Source organism: Leptonychotes weddellii, chromosome 13, assembly GCF_054177405.1.
Source record: "Leptonychotes weddellii isolate Sample4059 chromosome 13, ASM5417740v2, whole genome shotgun sequence".
In the NCBI taxonomy this organism is placed as follows: domain Eukaryota; kingdom Metazoa; phylum Chordata; class Mammalia; order Carnivora; family Phocidae; genus Leptonychotes; species Leptonychotes weddellii.
Window position 1 is genome coordinate 67,091,285 of NC_138381.1, and position 19,741 is coordinate 67,111,025.

Sequence of the window (19,741 nt, forward strand, 5' to 3'; positions counted from 1 at the left end):
AAAAAAAGAAGAAGAAGAGCCCGTGGTGGCATTGAGAGCATGAGCATGCGGTTTGACAGTCCCAGTCCTCACTCTGCCACTGACCAGCTGTGGGACTTTGCATGGGTCATCTATCCCCTCTGAGCTTTCCTTTCCTCCTTTATAAGTCGAGCTAGACACACGTCTCCCCTAGGGCTATAGTGAAGAAGAGATGAAAATGAGCAACGAAAAGCAAAAAGCACGATGCTGGTGCTAGGGAGTATGTCTCATGAATGGTCACTATGCCAACCTATTTCGGTGGCCTTTCTGCAGGACCCCTCCACTGAGGGCAGGCATGCTGGACAGAGAGAAGACATGGAGCTGGACGGGAGAGTGTGTTGACTGGAAAGAGCCGAGGGGAAACAAGCTGGAAACCAGGCTTGAGGAAGTGACACACGGACTCCAGGGGCAGCAGCAAGGAAACCTAGGAGAGCAAGTCTGAGCACAAGGCCAAACCGAAAAGCAAGTGAGGTTATGTTTTACTAACATATACGTGGGTAGCAACAAAACTACGACTCTTGGGCCAGAGTCCTGCAGTGAGGTGCCTGCCAGCTCAGGTTGCTAGAGAGCAGAGGCAATCCTGCTCCAGAACCTCCCTGCTCCACCTCCTCTCTGCCTTGACCCCTCACAACTGCTACCAGCAACAAGCTTTCCAGTAAATGTGGGGAAAACTCATCTCTCTTCCTCTATAAGGGGTGGGGGTGTAGGGGTACTAAGTATGGAGAAAGGTCCAGCACACCGGCTCCAGCCAACTGGGAGCCTGATTTCCTTAGCGAGATTAAGATCTGGACCCAAGGAGTGGTTTAACCCAACCCCCAGCACTTGGCCCAAGATTCTTCTGTCAGACAGTTTTCCTCCCTGCAACTCCCTAGAGCAAGGCTTCTTCAGGTCTCTTCCCCCATTTGGCAGCTCGTGGAAAGCTACTTGAAATAGTAACAGCTAGGTCTGAATTAGTAAAGAATTCCAGTTATGGGTGGGCTCGAGCTAAGAAAGAGGCTCTGTGGGCCTCCTGGTTTATTAGGGCCCTGAGAACACTCCATCAACACTGGCCTCATTCTTGGAGCTGAGCACTGAATTCTGCCCTTCAAGGGGTAACTGAGGGAGGTAGGCCAAACTCTCCCTCCCTCTCCTGGTACCAGCAGCCTCCATTCCTGCTGGGGAAATTTAGCAGGTAGGTTCTGGAGTCTGGAGCCAGTCGCATAGCATCGTGGGGAAAGGAAAGGTAATGAGAGTAATAAGGGCGTCATGATCAAGAGCCAGAGTCCAGGTATAAAATCCCAGCTCTGTCTTTTGCTGGCTGTATGGCCTTGGGCAAGTCACTTCACCTATGAAAGGCTAATACCAACTGGTTTGTTGGAAGATTAAACAGGAGTAACATCTGTAAAAGTGCTTGGCATTGTGCCTCATCCATTTCGAGGGCTCCATAAGAGGTATCTACCATTGTCCTTACAGCCTTAGAAAGAACATGGGCTTTGCAGGCAGACAGACGGAGTTCGAAGCCTGCCTTGACCATTTGCTGACTAGCCTGGGGTAAATTACTTAATTTTTTGAGTTTCATGTTCCTTAGCTGTAAAACGAGGCAGATAAATTACAGGAAAAACATCCTTTGGTCTTTCTGCCCCTTCCCAATGTACACTCAACACTGACAACACACTAGAAAAAGAGAAAGCAGTTAGGGTATGTGGGTGGCTCAGTTGGTTAAGCATCTGACTCTTGATTTTGGCTCAGGTTATGATCTCACGGTTCTGAGACTGAACCCTGTGTTGAGCCCATGTCAAGCTTGCTGAAGATTCTCTCCCTCTCCCTCTGCCCACTCCCCACCCCAGTCCCACAGTGCGTGCTCTCGCTCTCTCAAAAAAAAAAGGGGGGGGGGCAGAGAAAACTGTCCCAGGGCTTGGTCTGTCCACAGGCTGTCATGGAAGCTGAGTGAAAGACGTGCACTGGGAGGGAGACAGTCATGGCCTGGAGTTCCAGTGAAAGTGGAAACAAAACAAAACAAAACAACTGTTTATTTTTCCTTGAATGCACTGCTGGCTGAAATGGCCAGGCAGAGTTTTACAGAAATTCATTCCCTTAAACAAACATCCTGGCTAAAATGGACAAAAGCCCCAGGGGTGCCTGGGTGGCTCAGTCGTTGGGCGTCTGCCTTCGGCTCGGGTCATGATCCCAGGGTCCTGGGATCGAGTCCCGCATCGGGCTTCCTGCTCGGCGGGAAGCCTGCTTCTCCCTCTCCCACTGCCCCTGCTTGTGTTCCCTCTCTCGCTATGTCTCTCTCTGTCAAATAAATAAAATATTAAAAAAAAAAAAATGGACAAAAGCCCCTAGTCTTGTCACAGGAGAGCCCTTCGCAGCCAAGTGAGCCCCCGGGTCTCCCTTTTCCCACCCCATCACTTCACCTTTTTGCAATCAAGTTCAAACTCAATCTCAACAGAGTGTCACTGCAAATTGTTTATTAAAACACAAAGCAATGGACAGTGAAAAACATCCTGATTTTTTTACTTTTTGGTGGGAGTAGGGTGGGGCATGTAAAGGGTAGGGACAGATGGAGACAGCCCAGAAGGAAAGACAGCTCTATCCACCCCTACTGCTTTCCCGGGCCAGCCAGGTTCAAAGCCCCTCACTGTGCTGCTGTAAATGCATGTTGTGGCCACAGACAAAGAGTTGGTTTGACCTCCGCAGGGAGAGGATGGGAATCTAGGAACTACCAGGGCTACTACGAACTTGACACTATTCTCCAGTACTTGGTACAGAATAGAGCAGCCAGGCCCAATCTGGAGGGGCAGGGTAGGTTTCCTGACAAGCCAGGTTAGGCCGATAATGGTTGAAGAGGCTGCCCTGAGCTCAGAATGGGCAGCTGGTCCTAGCGTGTGAGAACATGGTGGAAGGAAAATCCAAGGAGGGGACTAATCCAGGGTCAAATTTCTTTTCATTCCCTGGATCATGACACACCAGGGAAGAGAAGAGTCAAGAACGCCTCATTCCTGGTTTGCCGTGAAGATCTCCCTGCCAATTCTCCCCTCCCACCTGGCAACTCAGCTCTCCTTTCCCGACAGTTGTCCTTTGAAAGGACGGAAAGCACACTTCAGTTTGTTGTTGTTTTCCCTCATACTGAAATAAAGCACTGAAGCTCAAAATAGAGGTGAGAATGAAGTTCTGCTTCTCCCGGTGCTATGTGCCCCCATCTCACAAGCCTGCCTGGATGTGAGAGGTGCCAGGGCCCTCCCTGCCAACTCTAACAGGACTACTGTTTCCCTGGCTGCCAGCACAATCCTGGCTCCTTGTTTTTATACTCCTGGGGAGGGGTGGGGGGGGTGGAAGGGGACCATCCCAAGAGATCCATCCTGCTCTTTTCCTGCCAACCCAGCCAGTCCCCAAATCACCTGCTCTTATCAGAATGATTTGGCAACCAAAGGCAGGCTAGCCAAAAGGCAGCTGGAGAAGGACAAACTAGATCGGCAGCAAGCCACCCTTGTACAAAGAAACCCGCCCTAGCTGGGCAGCTGACCCACTGATGCCAATCTGGTCTCATAATAAAATGAGGAAACCTAGCCCTCTTGCCCCAGGAGAGGTCTAAATACAGAAAGAGTCTGAGCTCGGATGGATAGGGAGAAACTACTCTGATCTCTCTGAAGCTTGAACATTAAGGCTTCTTTGCAATTTTCTTAGAGCTCTTTGAACCCTAATTAGATCTTTCCATAGAAGAGAAGCAGACTTCTTCTAAAATTTCTGAACACATCCCAGGTGTTTCTGGTTCTGCTTCTGCACTATCACTTAGCCTTACCCCAGGCTCCTTCCCCAGGGCCACAGCAAAAGGAGGCCCAAAGCATCTCCTCCTCCTTCCTTTTTGAACAGGAGCATCTGTTAGTCTCTCAGTTTGGAAAGCTCACCTGCTCTCCTAGGCCCTTTGGAGAGACATGTAGGACAATATTACATGTTGCCACTTGATGCCATTAAGGCTCCTTGAGGCAAGAAGACACTTGAATTAGGTGAGAGCCGGCCAGCAAAGGGGAAAGGGAGAGAGGGATGGGGAAGCAGCCCCATGGCAGGAACTGAAAGACCCCTGCCCAGACCTGAATCTAGAGGGAATGCCCACCCTGGCTCAGAGCAGGAGAGGAAAAGGCACTGTGCTGACCGGGGGTGGGTCCTGCCCCAATCTCCAGGGAGGGTAGAGAACCTGTGGACTCTTTCCCTGGGCTTCCCAAGGTGAGCCAATTTCTAGGGAAAGGAGTATACCTGCTGCTGTTTTCTGAAGTTCAAATGAGATTCTAGAAGCCATGGCCAGGCCTTCTCAGGAGAAAGTAGAGGCAGGATAAAAAGGAAGAGAAATTCCTTAAAACAGAAGCTTCTCCAAAAAGATAAAGAAGTCAAAACACAATTCTGAAACTGGATTAAACAGTTTCCAGGCACAGAAAGGGGGAGGTAAACCTAAACTTCACCTCATCTCTTCAAAGTCTAATTGACCTCTAATGTGATCCCCCAATTTCAGGCCAGTATCTCTTAGGCAAACAGTGGGAAAAAGAGAACAAGGTCACACTCTCAAACCAGCCGGTGGCCCTGTAGGCCCTATGACCCCCCCGGGAGTCTGACCCCACTGACATGTGAAGAGAACCATCTTTCAAGTCACCAGAATTCAAGATATCCACTGAGCAGCTTCTCCTCCATAGCGGAGACTTTATGGGAAAATGGACCTGGTTTAGGGGACATGGGTCCCACAGATTATTTCCTGGCACAACATTTCAGTCAGCGTGAGTAAAACCCACAACGGCCACCTGGCCCCTGACCCAAATCAGGGCTAGGCTGCAGATTCTCAGCCCATCCCCAGCAGACATCTTTGTTTGGTCTACCCAGAAACTGAACCAAAAAAGGAGTTTCATCTTGGCCATCTGTTCTTGGCTTTGGCCAGCTGGGGTCAGGGAAATCTAAAAACCTAGGGGAGCATGGATCCAGTAGAAGTGCCCAGATATCCCTTTCCCCAGGCCTCAGTGGCATCCCTCATCACCTCCCCAACCCCAGACAGTCTCCCAGCAGCGTGGCTGCCTGGTCCTCGCACTAGCTCAAAATATAGGCAGGGGAACACACAGTGCAAAAAGCAAACGATGAACAGAGTAATTCGTGACACACACAATACAAAAATAAAAATACAGAGTGCCCCACCCCACCCCTTTAACCTAAACTTCATGTACCTATATCATCTTGGAGGAGCCAAAAACAAAAAAAAAAAAAACAAAAAACAAGCTTTCAAGTTCAGCATCCTGGGCCAGCTGTGACTGGCCCTGGGCAGCTCTGTTAGCTGGGTGGGCTTGGCTCCAGGGGACTCTACCCGGGCCCCCACCATACTTCTTCCTGTTTCCTCACTTCTCCTTTAGTTTTTGTGAGCCATAGAAAGATGTTCCTTCCTTTCGGACACAAGCAGAGGAAAATGCCCATCCCTATCCCTGAGCTCAGGGGAAAGAAGTGGGCTTGGAAACAGGAGTGGGCTTGGAAGCAAAGCTGCTTGGCTTACAGTACCATTAGGAAATGGCCCCAGGAGCCAGGGTTTCCTTCTGAGACTCTGAGTCACTGAAGGGATGGGTTGAGGTGAGGAGGCGGGACCCCTCCTTCCTCAGAGACCCAGGCAAACTAACAAACAAGGCAAAATGGAGGCAGCACATCCTCCTTCCTCATCTCGTCTCCTTCGCTGGCAGTGGACTACAGCTGTGGGGACTTCTGATGGAAGACGAACCGAAGCCACTGTCAGAAGCCCAGTCAATAGGATGTCCACTGCCCCAGGCAGGGGGTCCCCAGGATCAAGGCCATAGGATGCCATCCTTTAAAGCAGGGAGCTTTGTGAAGCACTCCAGAAGTGTTCCTCTTACTGCGGCCTCAGGCCACAGCCATCCAGATGCCTGACTCAATACCCTACTACTGAGGCCTAAGTCACAGCTAAAATAAAGGGCTCCAACTCTCAAAGGACTAAATGCTGGCCCAGAGTAACTCATCAAGAGTCAAAACCCAGGACATGAGCCCAAAGGCTACTTACTTTGTCACATAACGAACAGTTCAAATATATGGAGCTCTTTAAAAACATTAAAAAAAAAAAAGACAAAATTAAACACATTCTAAAATGATGAGCCTTGTCTGAGATTCTATGGTGCTCCAGCCCAAGCAGAAGCTAATCCTGCTGCCTTCCATCCACAAAATTCCTTGTAGCTTGGCTGGGTCCTCCCTCATTGCTGCCCCAACTGGGAAAAGGATAACAGTGACCAGAAAGGAAGAGAACAGGGAAGCTTCATTTCCTGCAGAAGTTTTTCCAGGGAATTTAAGACAGACACTTAGATGCTAAGGTTGGCTTCAGAGCTGCCAGGACTATGGCTGACTGGAAATCTTTCAGCCCCGTCACACCAAGAACTCAACTGTAACTTGGATAGGGAGATGAAAGGGCAGAGGGGCATACTATTAAGATCAATGAGAGGCACCCCCGGGCCAGATACCATCAGTCTAGCTCTGTGGGGCAGCCCTGGGCATAAACCAAAACTGGTTGACTTGTGCCACAGACACAAGATGGGAAAAACTGAACATCAGACACTAGACAGACACTCTAAACAGTGGTCAGTCACTTAGTAGGGCTCAAGTCTCTGAGGTGGCTCTTAAGTTATGCTAACATAAGCCTTTTCTAATCCAAAGACCAGAAGAGACTTTTAAGGTCAAGTGTTGTGTTGCTGCAGGCTGGAAAGCATCCCTGTCCCCCGGCAGCAAGACCCTACAGAGAGGCCAGTAAAAGAACTGCTGGGTCAGGTCCTCCTGGCTGCTGGCTCAGAGATCCAGGGAGGGAAGTACCAACAAGGTGAGGTGGTAGAGGATAAGACATTCAAGCAAAGGGAACCCCAAATCCCCATGTCTCCTTCCCTTCTTGGCAATAACTTAGCGGGATGACTGGGAGAGAGAGAAGGGATTTCAAATGAGCCAGATTAAGGGGGGGAAATGAGAGGAAATCAAGTCCCCAACAGGCACTGAAATTAAAATGATTTGTTGTGGTAACAAGTCAGAGGCAACTTGAGGACCTGACATAAACTATTCGTCTTGGATACCAGACAGTCCTCTAACTGGCACATGTCAGGGAGACAAGTAATGACAAAGCGCAAACACTTAAGGTGGAAGCATCATTAGGCTGACACCAGAAAGGCTTCCAAGTAAGGAAGTATCTACTTTTCTTTCTTTTTTTGTTTAATCCCCCTCTGTTTTCATCTTTATCATACAAATTATACACCTTCACACATACACAAAGCACACACACTTTCAATCCCAGGACATCTGAAAACTTATCTGGACGTCACTTCGGAACATACCCAACTCCCAGCGCTGGTCTTCTCAGGTAATAAGATGACATTTCCCTGCTGTTAATTTCTAACCTAAAAAAAGGAACCATGTCTGCTCTGGGTTCAGAGTTCTTTCCACTAGGTGTGCAGACGAGGATCCTTGAACGTGTAGGATCCGCTTTACCCTAAGTACCCTGGAGAGGAAAGAGACGGCTGGGGCCAGCCACAAAGAGAGCACAAGGACTGAAGCGGGGCTGGGACCAGTGGTGGATGAGGGCTGCTCTCTACCCACTCTGCCTCCTTTTTTCTCCTTTAATTTTTGTGTGTGATTTTTGTCTGTTTGTTTTTTTGTTAATCACTGTGAAAAATACAGAAACCAAAACGAACATGTTTGGTTTCTTTCCCTCACCCCTCCACCCAGTTCAGGATGGTATTTGTTCTCACAACCGGCAGAGGCAGAAGAGGGTTGGAATGAAGACTCCGAAGGCCACCAGGATGGGAAACATGAGGCTGCTGTTGTCCGAGGCATAGGGGTTGGGCGTGCGGGGGCCTGACTGCACCCGGTTCTTATTGGTCTGTCTTTTGAGGTTAGACCCTTCATCGTATTCTTCTTCTTCCTCCTCCTCCTCTTTCTTCTCCAGTCCTGGATGAGGCTGCAGCTTTGGTACATCTGACACGAGAAAACAGAGGCCTGTTAAGTAAGATCCACGGCATTTGAGTGAGACCCTTAAGAGCCGTAAATGAGCCACAACAAAGAGATGCTACGACCTATGCTGGGTCCACAGGAAAAAAAAGGAAGTAGCAGAAATAGCTCCTGGCCTAGAGGATAGCAGATTGCTGCAAACACTTAGTCTTCTTTAGATTTAACTAAAACACAGTAAAAGCCCTGCGCCCAGGGAGGTTCGCTATCTCCCCTTCCTGTCCTACTTCTTCAGAACCACAGGAGGACCAGATTGAACAGAGACAATGACCCGACACCCAAAACTTAACCTTTTCAAATCCCTCCTGCAGCCTCCGCAATCCCACATTCCCTTCTGATTCACAAAGCAACTGAGGAAAAGCTGAGCCACAGAGCCTTGGGTTGTCAGCACTCACTACCGCTCTGCTCTGCCTCCTCCTTAGGGGATTCAAGCTACAAATCTGTTTTTGTGGCAAGACTTCTGCCTAGATGTCAGAATACCAGCATCTGGGGACACATCAAGACAACAGGATGAGCCCCCTGGTGCATTCAGGATGAGTTGGGAAAATGTACAGAGGTGGAATGGAGGTGAAAAGTCACTTAGACACAAGCTTTCTCTGCAAAAAATAAGCCTGGGAAGCTGGTGGGTAGGATCATCGCAATGCTGAGAAAGCGATACACCCTAAGGCTGGATCCCAAGAACACGGAGACATTGGTAAGTAAACTTTTGTCCAGTACAGTCCAGCAATTCTGGACTCTCTCAGAGCATACCAAAATGCTAAAGGACTCCTCCTCCTTTTATCTTTTCCCTTTTTGCTCCCAGGAAATAGATGTCAAAGAAAGAGAATAAGGACAAGTTTTAGGCAATTCCAAAAGACTACAAGGTCAGGGCACACCAGTAGGTACCATTATTAAGCCAAATTTACAGTGAAGTTAAAGAAATTTGTCCAAAACCAAAGAGCTGATTAAGTGGCAGCAACAAAATTTGAACACAGACCTTACTCCAAAGCTTATGGCCAGCACCATGCTACACTTCATCCCCACCCATCTGGCTCTGGATTCCCCACAATTTGGCTTTAAGTGTTCTCACAAGAGTGATCAGCTAAATTATTCCCTCAAGGGTTTCCTCAACTATAGCCTTCAGCCCAAGGAAAAAAGGAGGTTAAAGACGCCACTTACCATCCACTGTCCCAGCCATGATGTAGAGTGCACAAACTTTGGGATTGTCATAGTACCCCTAGGAAATGGGAAACCATGGTCAGCACCACACAGCAGTAAACATTCCCCCTGCACCCATTCTTTTATTAAACATTTCCTCAGCGGGGAGGGCAGAGGGAGAGCATTACCTTAACAAACTCGATGTAGAGTTTCCCTGTGAAGGTGGACACCTCCCCTTGGACACTCAGCTTCCCCTTTCTGATGCTCATAGGGATGATTTCATCATGAGCTGTGCTGTGCCCAACACGATCAAAGATATCCAAGTCCTTCACCACGACATGGCCATTCAGTCGCACATCAAATACCTTCCATAATTAAAAAAAAGAGAGAGAGAGAGAGACAATGTCAAAACCATCAGCTTCATACCCCTTTAGCAGCTGGACATTACCTGCCTGGATCTTCAAGTTCAGAAATAATTTTTAAAATGACAGGGCTGGATATAGTCAAGGGTACCAAGTTCTTTACATGAGCTAAATCAAAGCCAAGTTCTTTCACTGTCCTTAGGAACAAAGAATACAAACAAAAAGCTCAACATGGACAGAAGGAAATTCGCAAGAGACAGGAAAAGAATAAGGCTAAATACAAGAAGGTGCTGACAACCAAGGAAGACAACCAGGATCAGTTAGTTGCCAAGAACTAAGATTCTGGCATTGCCTTCTGTCACCAACCCCCAAGGCAAGTGCAGCCTTGTGAGCAATGGGACATTGCTTCTCTAGGGGCAGAAGGAATCCAGCTTTTCCTCAAAGCTCACCTGTTCCTCCCTTCTGGGGAGGCTCTTACATTCTCTGGCCCATAGCAGGGGACTATCCAGGAGTGGCAATGTCCCACTGACCAGGCCTCACCTTCTGCTGGGACTGTGCAAAGTAGACCTCGGCAAATTTCAACACCAGCACATAATCCCCCTCCTCCTTAATGGGCACTTCGTAGCCAAAAGTCTCCTCATTGTACCGCTCTGTTTGATACAGGATCTGGTCCTCCGGGTTGGAACGCAGGATTGGCAGTTTCATACCGTAGTCAGAGGCTGTGGACAAAAAACAAGAGAAACCACATCAGAGGCAAGACACACAAAAAAAGCAGAGACCCCAGAACTGCCAGCCATTTCCAGGGCAATGCGAGTAACCTTCCCAGGGGAAGGGGCCACCCCCTATCCGCCTGGCTCTAAAGAGACCAGACACAAAGGCAAGAATTAGAGAGCCATTACCAAGGAAGAGTAAAGTGAGAGAAACCAAACACTAATCACCCCAACAGCTCCCTAACCCTCAGAATAGAACTTTTTAAAAGCCTATTAAAATGACTTTCCTCAACTGCACAGAGAGTGACAGGAAGAAAACAGGCGATAGCTACAGTTCCTGGCTCCCTGAGAAGGGGAACTTCAGAGAAAGCTCATACAACAGGGGGGGATGGCCAAGAACTCTGCAAGATGATTAAGTTCAGAGAATGTGTGTGGTTTGTTTTGTTTTGTTTTTTTCATTCAGAAAAGCTCAAGAGTCTAAAACAAACAGGCTATGTTAGGAAAGTCATTTCTGCATTGTCTTTATTGCAAGTAAGATACCAGCTTAGTTGCTTTTTATAATTTTCATTCACAAAGTTCCAAGGCTGGTAAAGAGAAACATGCTCATAAGAAGGGTGTGATGCTAATTTCCTTTACATGCAAGCACCTTAATTCTCACAAACTCACAAAACTCAACCTCACCTACTCTCTCTTGCACATTCCCCCAGTTAAACCGAAAGAAGAAAAAAAGTTCCTACTGTGTCCCCAGCACCTGACAAGGTGGCTGGCACATAAAGAGGCACTTAATATGATTTGCTGAACTAACAAACACCAACAAAGGAGGTGCCTATACAGCAGTGAAGCCATGCTATTCTCTCCACAGGGCTAGAGCCATCCTATAGCAAGAAAAAAATCTGCCAAGGTCCTACTGGCACCTCCGGCCTAAGATGCCCAAGTCCTTGGGGAGCCACCTTTCCCATGTCATAGACTGACAAGGAATAAGGCAGGGTAAAAGTAAAAAGATGCCTGGGTGGCTCAGTTGGTCGAGCACGTGGCTCTTGATCTCAGAGTTATGAGTATTCAAGCCCCACTCTCAGCATAGAGCTTACATTTAAAAAAAAAAAAAAAAAGGTAAAAAGTTACATATCTTGGGTCGGTATCAAAAGAGCGGAAAACCTCTATTGCCCCCAGCCCTCTTCCCCAGCCTTGGTAGAAGACAAAACTATGTATGTTTTTCTCCCGCTCCATAACAAACTAGACTGGGGTCTTTCCTCAAACATGAGACACCAACCACACTTCAGCCCCAGAGATGAATAGCTATGCTTCCTCCTTGGAAAGTAGCTTCTCTGATTCCTTTATCATGTAAACACAATGAGGCTTTCCAGTGCTCCATAAATCTACTTTCCAAACTACAGACTTAGCAATGATTTTGGTACAGGCCCAGTCGCTCCTCCAGCCCGGAATTAAGATTTCAAAACCACCTTCCAATCTCACACAGTGACTCTGAAGACATTTGACACCTAGGTCCTTTGGGAGATGTCCAAGAGCAGTCATCCCTGGAGCTTTACCTTCTGAATCATCAAAACTCCAAGGGGATCTTTTATCTCCAAGGGAGGTAAAAGAGTAACTAAAAGAGCCAGTGGCTAAGGTCAAGCCCTCAAAAAAATAAACATAACTGTTAACAGTTCCTGTAAGGGGACAGTTAGCCATGACATCAGATGGACCTGATGAGACAATGCAATAGGAAACTCACTGCCCTTTTGTCTTCAGACCTTTTTCTTCTTATTTCTTCTCAAGAAATCAAAGAAGGGTGCTAAGTAGCACTACAAAGGATGTACTGCCAACACGCCTCAGCTCTTTCCCAGGCTCAAACCATTACACCAGGGCACAAACCCATAAAGATTAAAAGACTGCTATTTCTCTTCCACTTGAGTTCTAAGAATTTCCTTCTTCCATGAGAACCATGATCCTTACAAATTTGGAACATTAACTAGATTTGCTTTTTAGATACACAGAAAATTTTGTGCATGTGTGGGGAATTTTTTTTTTTCTTGCCGAGTGGAAAAAGTGAGAAACTGACAGTAATGTAATCTGTAACAGCCTCAGTCTCACAACTAAGAAAACTCAGCCATGTGAATAAAAACTACTTAACAACCTTGGAATTACCTTTAAATATTTTCCCTTTAAAGCCCAAGTGCCTTTCCCAAGAGATCTGCCACATGTAAAGTTGCATTTGCCCAAGTCCCAAGAGATGCAGCAGCAAAAAAGATTTTTTCCTTTCCCCCTTAGACTTTATGTATTCACAGCTAAACAGATTTCTCTAAAATACAGTGAAGTGTACACAATCAGCACACTGCTGAAGTTGGCACAATATAGTTCAGACAGTTAACCAGAAAGGAAGGGGGCCAAAGGGCCTACATTATGTCTGCTGCTAAGATTCTTAGTTCAGGACAATGGAGGAGCCAGGCTGCTCGAAAAATTCAGCCCCAGTTTTATAAGACAGGCCTGGATCTGAATCCTGGCTCTGCCACCTATGACGGGATTTGGAACAAATTATTTTCTCCAGGTGTTTTCTCACCTGTAAAATGGGGGCTACAACCCACTTAAATTCTCTACCTATGAAATTCTACTACTTGGAGGGCCTGAAGATGAAGCCTGCCTCTTAGGTGACAGTATAGGGAGAGAATTCTAAACAAATCCCATGGCCTTCAGCAAATCAGAGGGAGCAGTGACTCTCATCCTCTTTTTAGTTCTTATCTCCCCAAAGCCAAATCCCTCCCCAGCCAAAAGGAAGGCTGCCCAGAAAAGGGTCTTCCTTAGGCTTGCAGAATCAGTAGTCTGATAGGCTCAGGCTCTAAGCTACCTTTTTACCCCTCTGGAATCATGATATGCCCTAGTTGTCACTTCATGTAACAGGTCACTGAGCACAGAAAATGACACACTTTAACCCATTCTGGACAGAAGAGTTTTCAGACTCAGGGCCACTGATTTCTAAAGCATCGTAAGTTATACTAAAAAAGGAAAACAAGGCCCAGAGAGGTAAAGTGTGTTCTTCGAGGTCATACAAATGATCAGCAGGTATCTTTCATATGAAGAGGAAATAGCCTCTCCCAAAACCAAGCCAAGTTTTATGCTCTCAGGCCAAATAACCAGGTCTTTTCCTCCTCAGTCAGGAGGAACCCACAATGAGCAAGTTGAAAAGAACCCAGAATGTTCAGCATGCCAAAACCCCAAGTTGAGCACTGCCGAAGCATAGTGGTACTACCATCTGGTGAAGCACACAAGTTGAAAAAGCCTTTCCCAAGCTGTAAGTATCTCCGATGAGCACTAGCTATCCTCAAGGCAGAAACGAAATTCAATAAATATTATGGAGTGCCTTTGAAAGCAAAGGTCACTAGGTGCCCTAGGCCACTCAGTTACAAGAATGCTGAACTACAAAGACACTACAGAGAAACACCAAGTTCAAAAGCAGGCCAAACCCTTATCTGGATTAACTTGGCAACAAATACCTGAATTCAGTCAACATAAAATGAACTTCCTTCAGCATGACAGAAACAGTATCAGAGGCATGTGGCAAAAGAAATAAGACATACAGCTCCTACCGCAATTAGTGGAAATAGCTGCATGAGGCAAGGGTCTCCAAGTACCTGGCACATCCTCCTAAACGGTGCCAGAGAAGGGAAGGCACAGTGAACAGCTACACCTCCCTCTGTGGTGCCGACTCCTTAGCACAGAAAGAAACTACAGAGTTGCCTCCCGAGAGTGGAAGCTGAACCACGTCTCAGGCCCAGATCTAAGGCCACCAAAAATTACTCTCAGGAACCCAGTGTGCAATGTTGCAACAGGCTGGTCCAAGCTGCAGCTGACAACCAGCCTCCACTCTTCATCTACCCCTTCCTATTGCTACAATTCATGGTCCACGTTTGTCATACTCTCACAGAGTGGAGCAGGGAACCTGTTTATAGAGTGCCCCAAATGTCGGGCTCCAGTACACATGGGCTTGGGTAGGTCTCATGTAATTTTACCTGCTACAATAAGCTCCAAAGAAAGTGCAACCATGAACCAATAACCGAAGGACACAGAGACTGGATGAATGCTGACAAGCACCAGCACCTCCCCCGCTCCACCCCCAAAATCACCTACACCAGCAAATTAAAACCAGGATTTCCGAATAAGAGGAGAAAGAAGCTGGGAACTAAACCTGTATGGTCTTAGCTTTTTCCTCTGCACAATAAACCTAATAGGATAATGTAACCTATGTGAAGCCTGGTATCTGTTAAGTGAGAGAAACCATCTGCACACTGTCCTCACCACTGCTATCTCAAGAAGCAAAGTCCACAAATGGTCTCTAGTTTCCTCAAGGGCTCCCTCCTCCCTGCCCACACCCATGAGGAAAGAGGAAGGGTCCAGGATGGAGATAGCAATGACCTCCTGCTTAAATATTAAGTCTGGCTTTGGCTGCTGTTACAGCTGCTAAAGACTGGAGCCCTGACTCAGCTGAACCCAAGCTACTGAGACCTACATGCCAGGGCTAACTAAATTCCAAGACAAACATAGAACTTCAGAAAACAGCCCTGTGTCCCAACACCCTCACATGTATGGAAGCAATAAACTCGCTAATATAACAAACTCCAGGACACTGCAATTATCTTGGAAGAACTAAGTTAAACCCTTTCCTAAAGGCAAGAGCCAAATCTGGGCATCGTGGAAAGAATGAGAGAAAGTCTGTCTCTTGGTTTTCTGGAGATGGCATACTGCCAATTTGGCAGCCTCTGAACCCAGCATACAACATAAATCTCCTTCCAACACATGAGGTAAGGAACTTCCCTCTTAAACCTGTTGTCCAATCCCACTTACAGAAGAAACAAGAGTCTAGAGCAGATTTTCCCAAAGTCTGGTCTGGGGATGACCAACATCAGAAGCCCCTGGTGCAGAAAGGTGGGTTTAATCTACTAGGTCTGGAATTTGCATTTTTAACCAGCTCCCCTGGCTATTCTTACCCTAGCTTTGAGAACTGCGCAGCTCTCTAAAAACCGCTGTTGCTCGTCAGTTAAGTCAAAATCATTTTTCCCATACACTGGAATCATACCTCTCAAGGCCACTTAGGGTAGGCTCTACACACTCTGGCACCCAATACTCAGATCTTACACTGGCTGACCCAGTTGACACTCTATCAGCCTCACGTGCAGAATGGCTTCAATATAACCACCCTCTGGGGTGACCTCAACTTCCACCTTTAAGCACACATATTCCTAGCTCTAAAAGGGGGGCGGGAGGAGGCTACAATCAAACTTTCCTGGCCCATCCTCTTCGAAGATTCCTTCCTATGCTGGCTAAGAATCAAGCCCCGTTCCTGCAGAAGGGGTAAGAAAAGCGGCTCGTTTCTGGGATGGCAGGAATCTACCAGGAACTGTCTTGATAGGAGAGCAAAACCACCCAGGCCTGGGGCTCTGATAACCTACAACCCGTGAGGCCTCGAGGTGGCAAGAGGCCGCCCTCGTCTTTACTTTCCCAGATCGGGTGGAAGTGAGGGGTTAAGAAAATGCAGGATGTGAGGTCCAAATATAACTTCTCGCCAACTCTGCCTCAATTGTTCTTCGTAGCTTCGAGCCAGCGCCAGGCTCTGAGCTCGGACCGGGTCCCAGGAAACTGCTGAGAGAGACACTTGGCTCCAGAGACGTGGCCCCAGGGTCGAGGGAGGGGGCTCAGGGCCCGCAGCCCTCGGCCGGTTGCTCCCAGCACGGCAGGCCCCGGATCCCACTGCTCGGCTGAGGGGCTCTCACCTCGGCCCACCCGGCCTTCCAAAGGGTCCTTGCGGAAGTGGATCCCGTGCACGTCCACATGCGCCTCGCCGCCCGCGTTGACGGCCCAAATGACGCTCTCGGGTAGCCCGGCCCCCGCGGAGCCGACCACGCCGAGCCCCGGCCCCCGGAGCGCCGGCAGCAGCAGCAGCAGTAGCAGTCGCAGGAGCGCCACCGCAGCTCCCTCAACCGCCCGGGCCCCCAGCATGGCGGCCACCACAGCGGGGGCAGCCTCCGCCGACCCTCGTCCTCAGCCGGCCGCCAGGCCGCCCCGGACTCAGAAAAACAGCACCACGGGCCGCTCTGCCTCGGCCGCCGGGGACATGTCGCTCTCAGGCCTCCTTCTCAGCCACGGGTGCCGCCTCCCACCTCAGGAACAACCTACCCCGCCGCCCAGCCCCCGGCCACGACGCTGCAGCCAATCAGCGCCCGACCCTCATTAATTACCCATCACCCCGCCGAGAAACGCCCGTTCATTGGCTGCCAGGCGAGGGAAAGGGCGTGGCTACTCCCAGGCGCCGGCCCAACCATCAGGCTCGAGAGGGAGCGCGCGCACAGGTTGGGAGTTCGGTTGAAGCGGCGGTTAAATGCGGAAGTGGCGGGGTGCAGCGCCCAGGCGGCCCCGGAATCCCGCAGCTGAATAGGAAAGGTGGCCTAGGAGGGAAGGTTTAGAGTAGGGCGCACTGACACGTCGCCAACACTTCCGGTGCTCCAGATCTTGGGACCGAATAGGCTCCAGAGGGGGCGTTGCTGACTTTCCCGCCCCCTCTTCCTTTCTCAGGGAGAGGCATGAACATAAGCTCTAGTAGGAGTGTACACTCTTCCGACCTGAGCCTCAGTCTTTTTCTCCTTGTGAGGCAGAGAACCCATTCTCCCCTACAGAGGCCACAAGCACAGCTCTTCAGAGCACGCGTCCCACGAGGACAACACCCCGCCCCCACCCCTTAGCGGGCTCAGGGCTTGTGGTAGCGTCCAGGCGGCCGTCCAATCAGAAGGCTCCAACACAGCGGAAATGCGTGGCCTTGTGGGGGAGGGGCTCCAGCTACCCGTGTATCCATGGCGACAGCCTCGGCCCCGCCCCAGCGACTCGGGGACGGCATCGGGGCTTCCCCCACGTTGGTGTGGACAGTCGAGCGTGGTGCCCAGTCTGGAGGTGTATGCTCGACCGGAGCTCCTTCTCTGCTCCTTGGCAGTTCACCCAGCATTTTCCTACATTGGCGATCCCTGCGCTGCGGTCGCTGTCCGAACTCCCCACTTTTCAGAGACAGTGAGGCCCAAAGAGGGTCGCAGAGTTGGCCAAACGGTGACACCGCAAGTTGAGGGCAGAGCCAAGGCAAATTCCGCAAATATTTTTTTGAGACCCTACTACTATGGTTGGCAGATTTAGCAGATAAAATACAGGAAGCCCAGTTGAATTTGAATTTCAGATAAACAAATGGGACACACTTATATGAAAAAATAATTCATATTTTGTTTAAAATCCAAATTTAACTGGGATTTTTGCATTTTACCCGACAACCTTACCTACTACATGCCAGGCAATGGGCTTTGTGCAGCAGTGAACAAAAACACACCCAGGGTCCTGAATGAGAATTGCAGATTTTGAACTACCCACAGCTCAATTATTTAGTTAGAACAGAGATAAAGAAACAAAATGGAATACCAAAATGGAGAGCATCAGTGAAGAATTTAAATGCCCCATAATTCCTTCCCCAGCCCCCAGGGTCAGACCCCACAGGAGTAACTTTTAGAGTATCCCCTCTTGGTCCCACTTCCCCCCTATATTATATGGCAAGGATCTGGACTAGCTTGCCCCTACAGACATGTTTCCCGCCTCAAGGCACCTCTGGAGTCCTGCACTAGGGTGTCTTATCCCACTCTCCACTCTCTCAAAACTCATCTTTGGAGGAACCTGGTAAGTCAGCTCTTGAATAGCCCTCAGGGCAGGGGTATAGTGCAAATGGGGATCAAAGGTACAAAGAGGTGATGGGGGGCTTCTTCCCTCCCCGGCAGTTGCCCTTCAGAGCCCATGTTCTAGCCCACCCACTACACCACCTCCTGGAGCTCATGTTTATTTTATCCTTAAGGCAGCCTAGTCCAGGAGAAGCTATCACAAAAATGGATTAAATCTTTGGGGAGCCCTCAAAAGACCTAACCTTATGCCTCCTCTCAGTTCCCCAGAGCCTTGGTCACCCCACGAGATAAATAAGATACTTGGCTAGCCCCCACTGGGCTTCTCAGATTCCATTCCTGGCTGGGCTACCTGTGTACAAAGGAGCCTGGCCCGGTTTTTTGAGATTCAGTAGCTGGTGGATTAGACTGCCTCTTAGGTAAAACAAGAGTTCTGAGACCCGGAGGCAGGATGAGCATGGAATCTGAGCTAGATTGCCTGGGTTCTAAGCCCTGCTCCACCATTTACTCACTGTGGCCTTGGGCGAGTTATGTACCTCTCGGAGTTTCGGTTTGCTCAACTGTGGAAGTAGTAGTTCCTACTTTGAAGGCTAGATCTGAGGTTTATAGAAGATAATGCAACCATTTGACCCAGCAATTTCACTCCATTTTACCCAAGAAATGAAACTAGTGTCCACACAAAAACTTGTACACGAATGTTCATAGCAGCAAAAGTGGAAGCTACCCAAAAGTCCATTAACTGATGAATGGATAAACAAAACTTGTATATCTATATAATAAACTATTTTTGAGCCAGAAAAAGTAATGAAGTACTGATATACACTACAACATGGATGAACCTTGAAAACATGCTGAGTGAAAGAAGCTAGACCTAAAAGGCCACAAGTTGTATTACTGAATTTATATAAAATGTTCAGAATAGGCAGATCTATAGAGACAGAAAACAAATTCATGGTTGTCTGGGGCCGGGGGAAAGGGAGGTGGGGGGATGACAGCTAAAGTCTTTTTTATTTTTTTATTTTATTTTATTTTTTAAAGATTTTTATTTTATTTATTGAGAGAGATAGTGATAGAGGGAGAGCATGAGAGGGGGGAGAGTCAGAGGGAGAAGCAGACTCCCCGCTGAGCAGGGAGCCCGATGCGGGACTCGATCCCAGGACTCCAGGATCATGACCTGAGCTGAGGCAGTCGCTTAAACAACTGAGCCACCCAGGCATCCTAAAGTCTTTTTTAATAATTTACTTGAAGCCCACAGCACCCTCTCAGGATAGAGAACTTGCTGTCCATGGAGTGACAGGAACTGAGATTTTGGGGTCACACAAAACTGGTTCAGTTCCTTTCTCAGTGGCTTCCCAACTACATCTGTTACTGCTTTTCTCTGTAATCACCTCTCTCCTAAAATGCATATGATCATCCACCTCACAGTTGTAAGGATTAAACGAGAAAGAAAAAAAAATAGACACCTAACAATGAATTATCTGAAAAAGAAATAAAGAAATCTATTCCATTTACAACAGCATCAAAAATAATAAAGGGGGGGCAACTCTCTCGGGTCCCCTCCCTTCTCAGGAGCTTTGTACTACCACTTTACTATCACTCAACAAACTTGCTTTGCTGCCTACCAGTCCATCTGGTCTACCTCTTCATTCTTCGAAGCGGCATGACCAAGAGCCGTGCACCATGAACACTGATAGAGAAAAAAACAATTTTATTTATTTATTTGACAGAGAGAGACACAGCAAGAGGGAACACAAGCAGGGGGTGTGGGAGAGGGAGAAGCAGGCTTCTCGCAGAGCAGGGAGCCCAACACGGGGCTCGATCCCAGGAC

At 48.4% G+C, this 19,741-nt stretch overlaps 1 protein-coding gene across 2 annotated transcripts; it reads right to left on the reverse strand.

Moving 5' to 3' along the window:
- Positions 1 to 2,451: 2,451 nt before the first annotated feature.
- Positions 2,452 to 16,378, reverse strand: MLEC (malectin). Of its 2 annotated transcripts, XM_006737778.3 has the most exons (5): positions 15,985 to 16,372; positions 10,053 to 10,231; positions 9,339 to 9,515; positions 9,172 to 9,229; positions 2,452 to 7,983 (listed from the first exon to the last, which is right to left on the reverse strand). In XM_006737778.3, the coding sequence occupies exons 1-5, from the start codon at positions 16,208 to 16,210 to the stop codon at positions 7,754 to 7,756; spliced, it is 870 nt and encodes a 289-aa protein (XP_006737841.1). In that variant the 5' UTR covers positions 16,211 to 16,372; the 3' UTR covers positions 2,452 to 7,753. The 2 variants fall into 2 exon arrangements, with proteins under 2 accessions (XP_006737841.1, XP_081658173.1); XM_081802047.1 differs by lacking the exons at positions 9,172 to 9,229; positions 9,339 to 9,515 and having other exon boundaries at positions 15,985 to 16,378.
- Between the last annotated feature and the right edge of the window lie 3,363 nt (positions 16,379 to 19,741).

Bases quoted from the DNA above. Each gene is read 5' to 3' on its own strand.
- MLEC (XM_006737778.3), bottom strand. From the start codon at position 16,210: ATGCTGGGGGCCCGGGCGGTTGAGGGAGCTGCGGTGGCGCTCCTGCGA. The intron at 9,230-9,338 runs GTAATGCTCTCC...CCCATTTCCTAG, and splicing joins TCTACATCGAGTTTGTTAAG to GGGTACTATGACAATCCCAA. The intron at 7,984-9,171 runs GTAAGTGGCGTC...TTCTCGTGTCAG, and splicing joins CATGGCTGGGACAGTGGATG to ATGTACCAAAGCTGCAGCCT.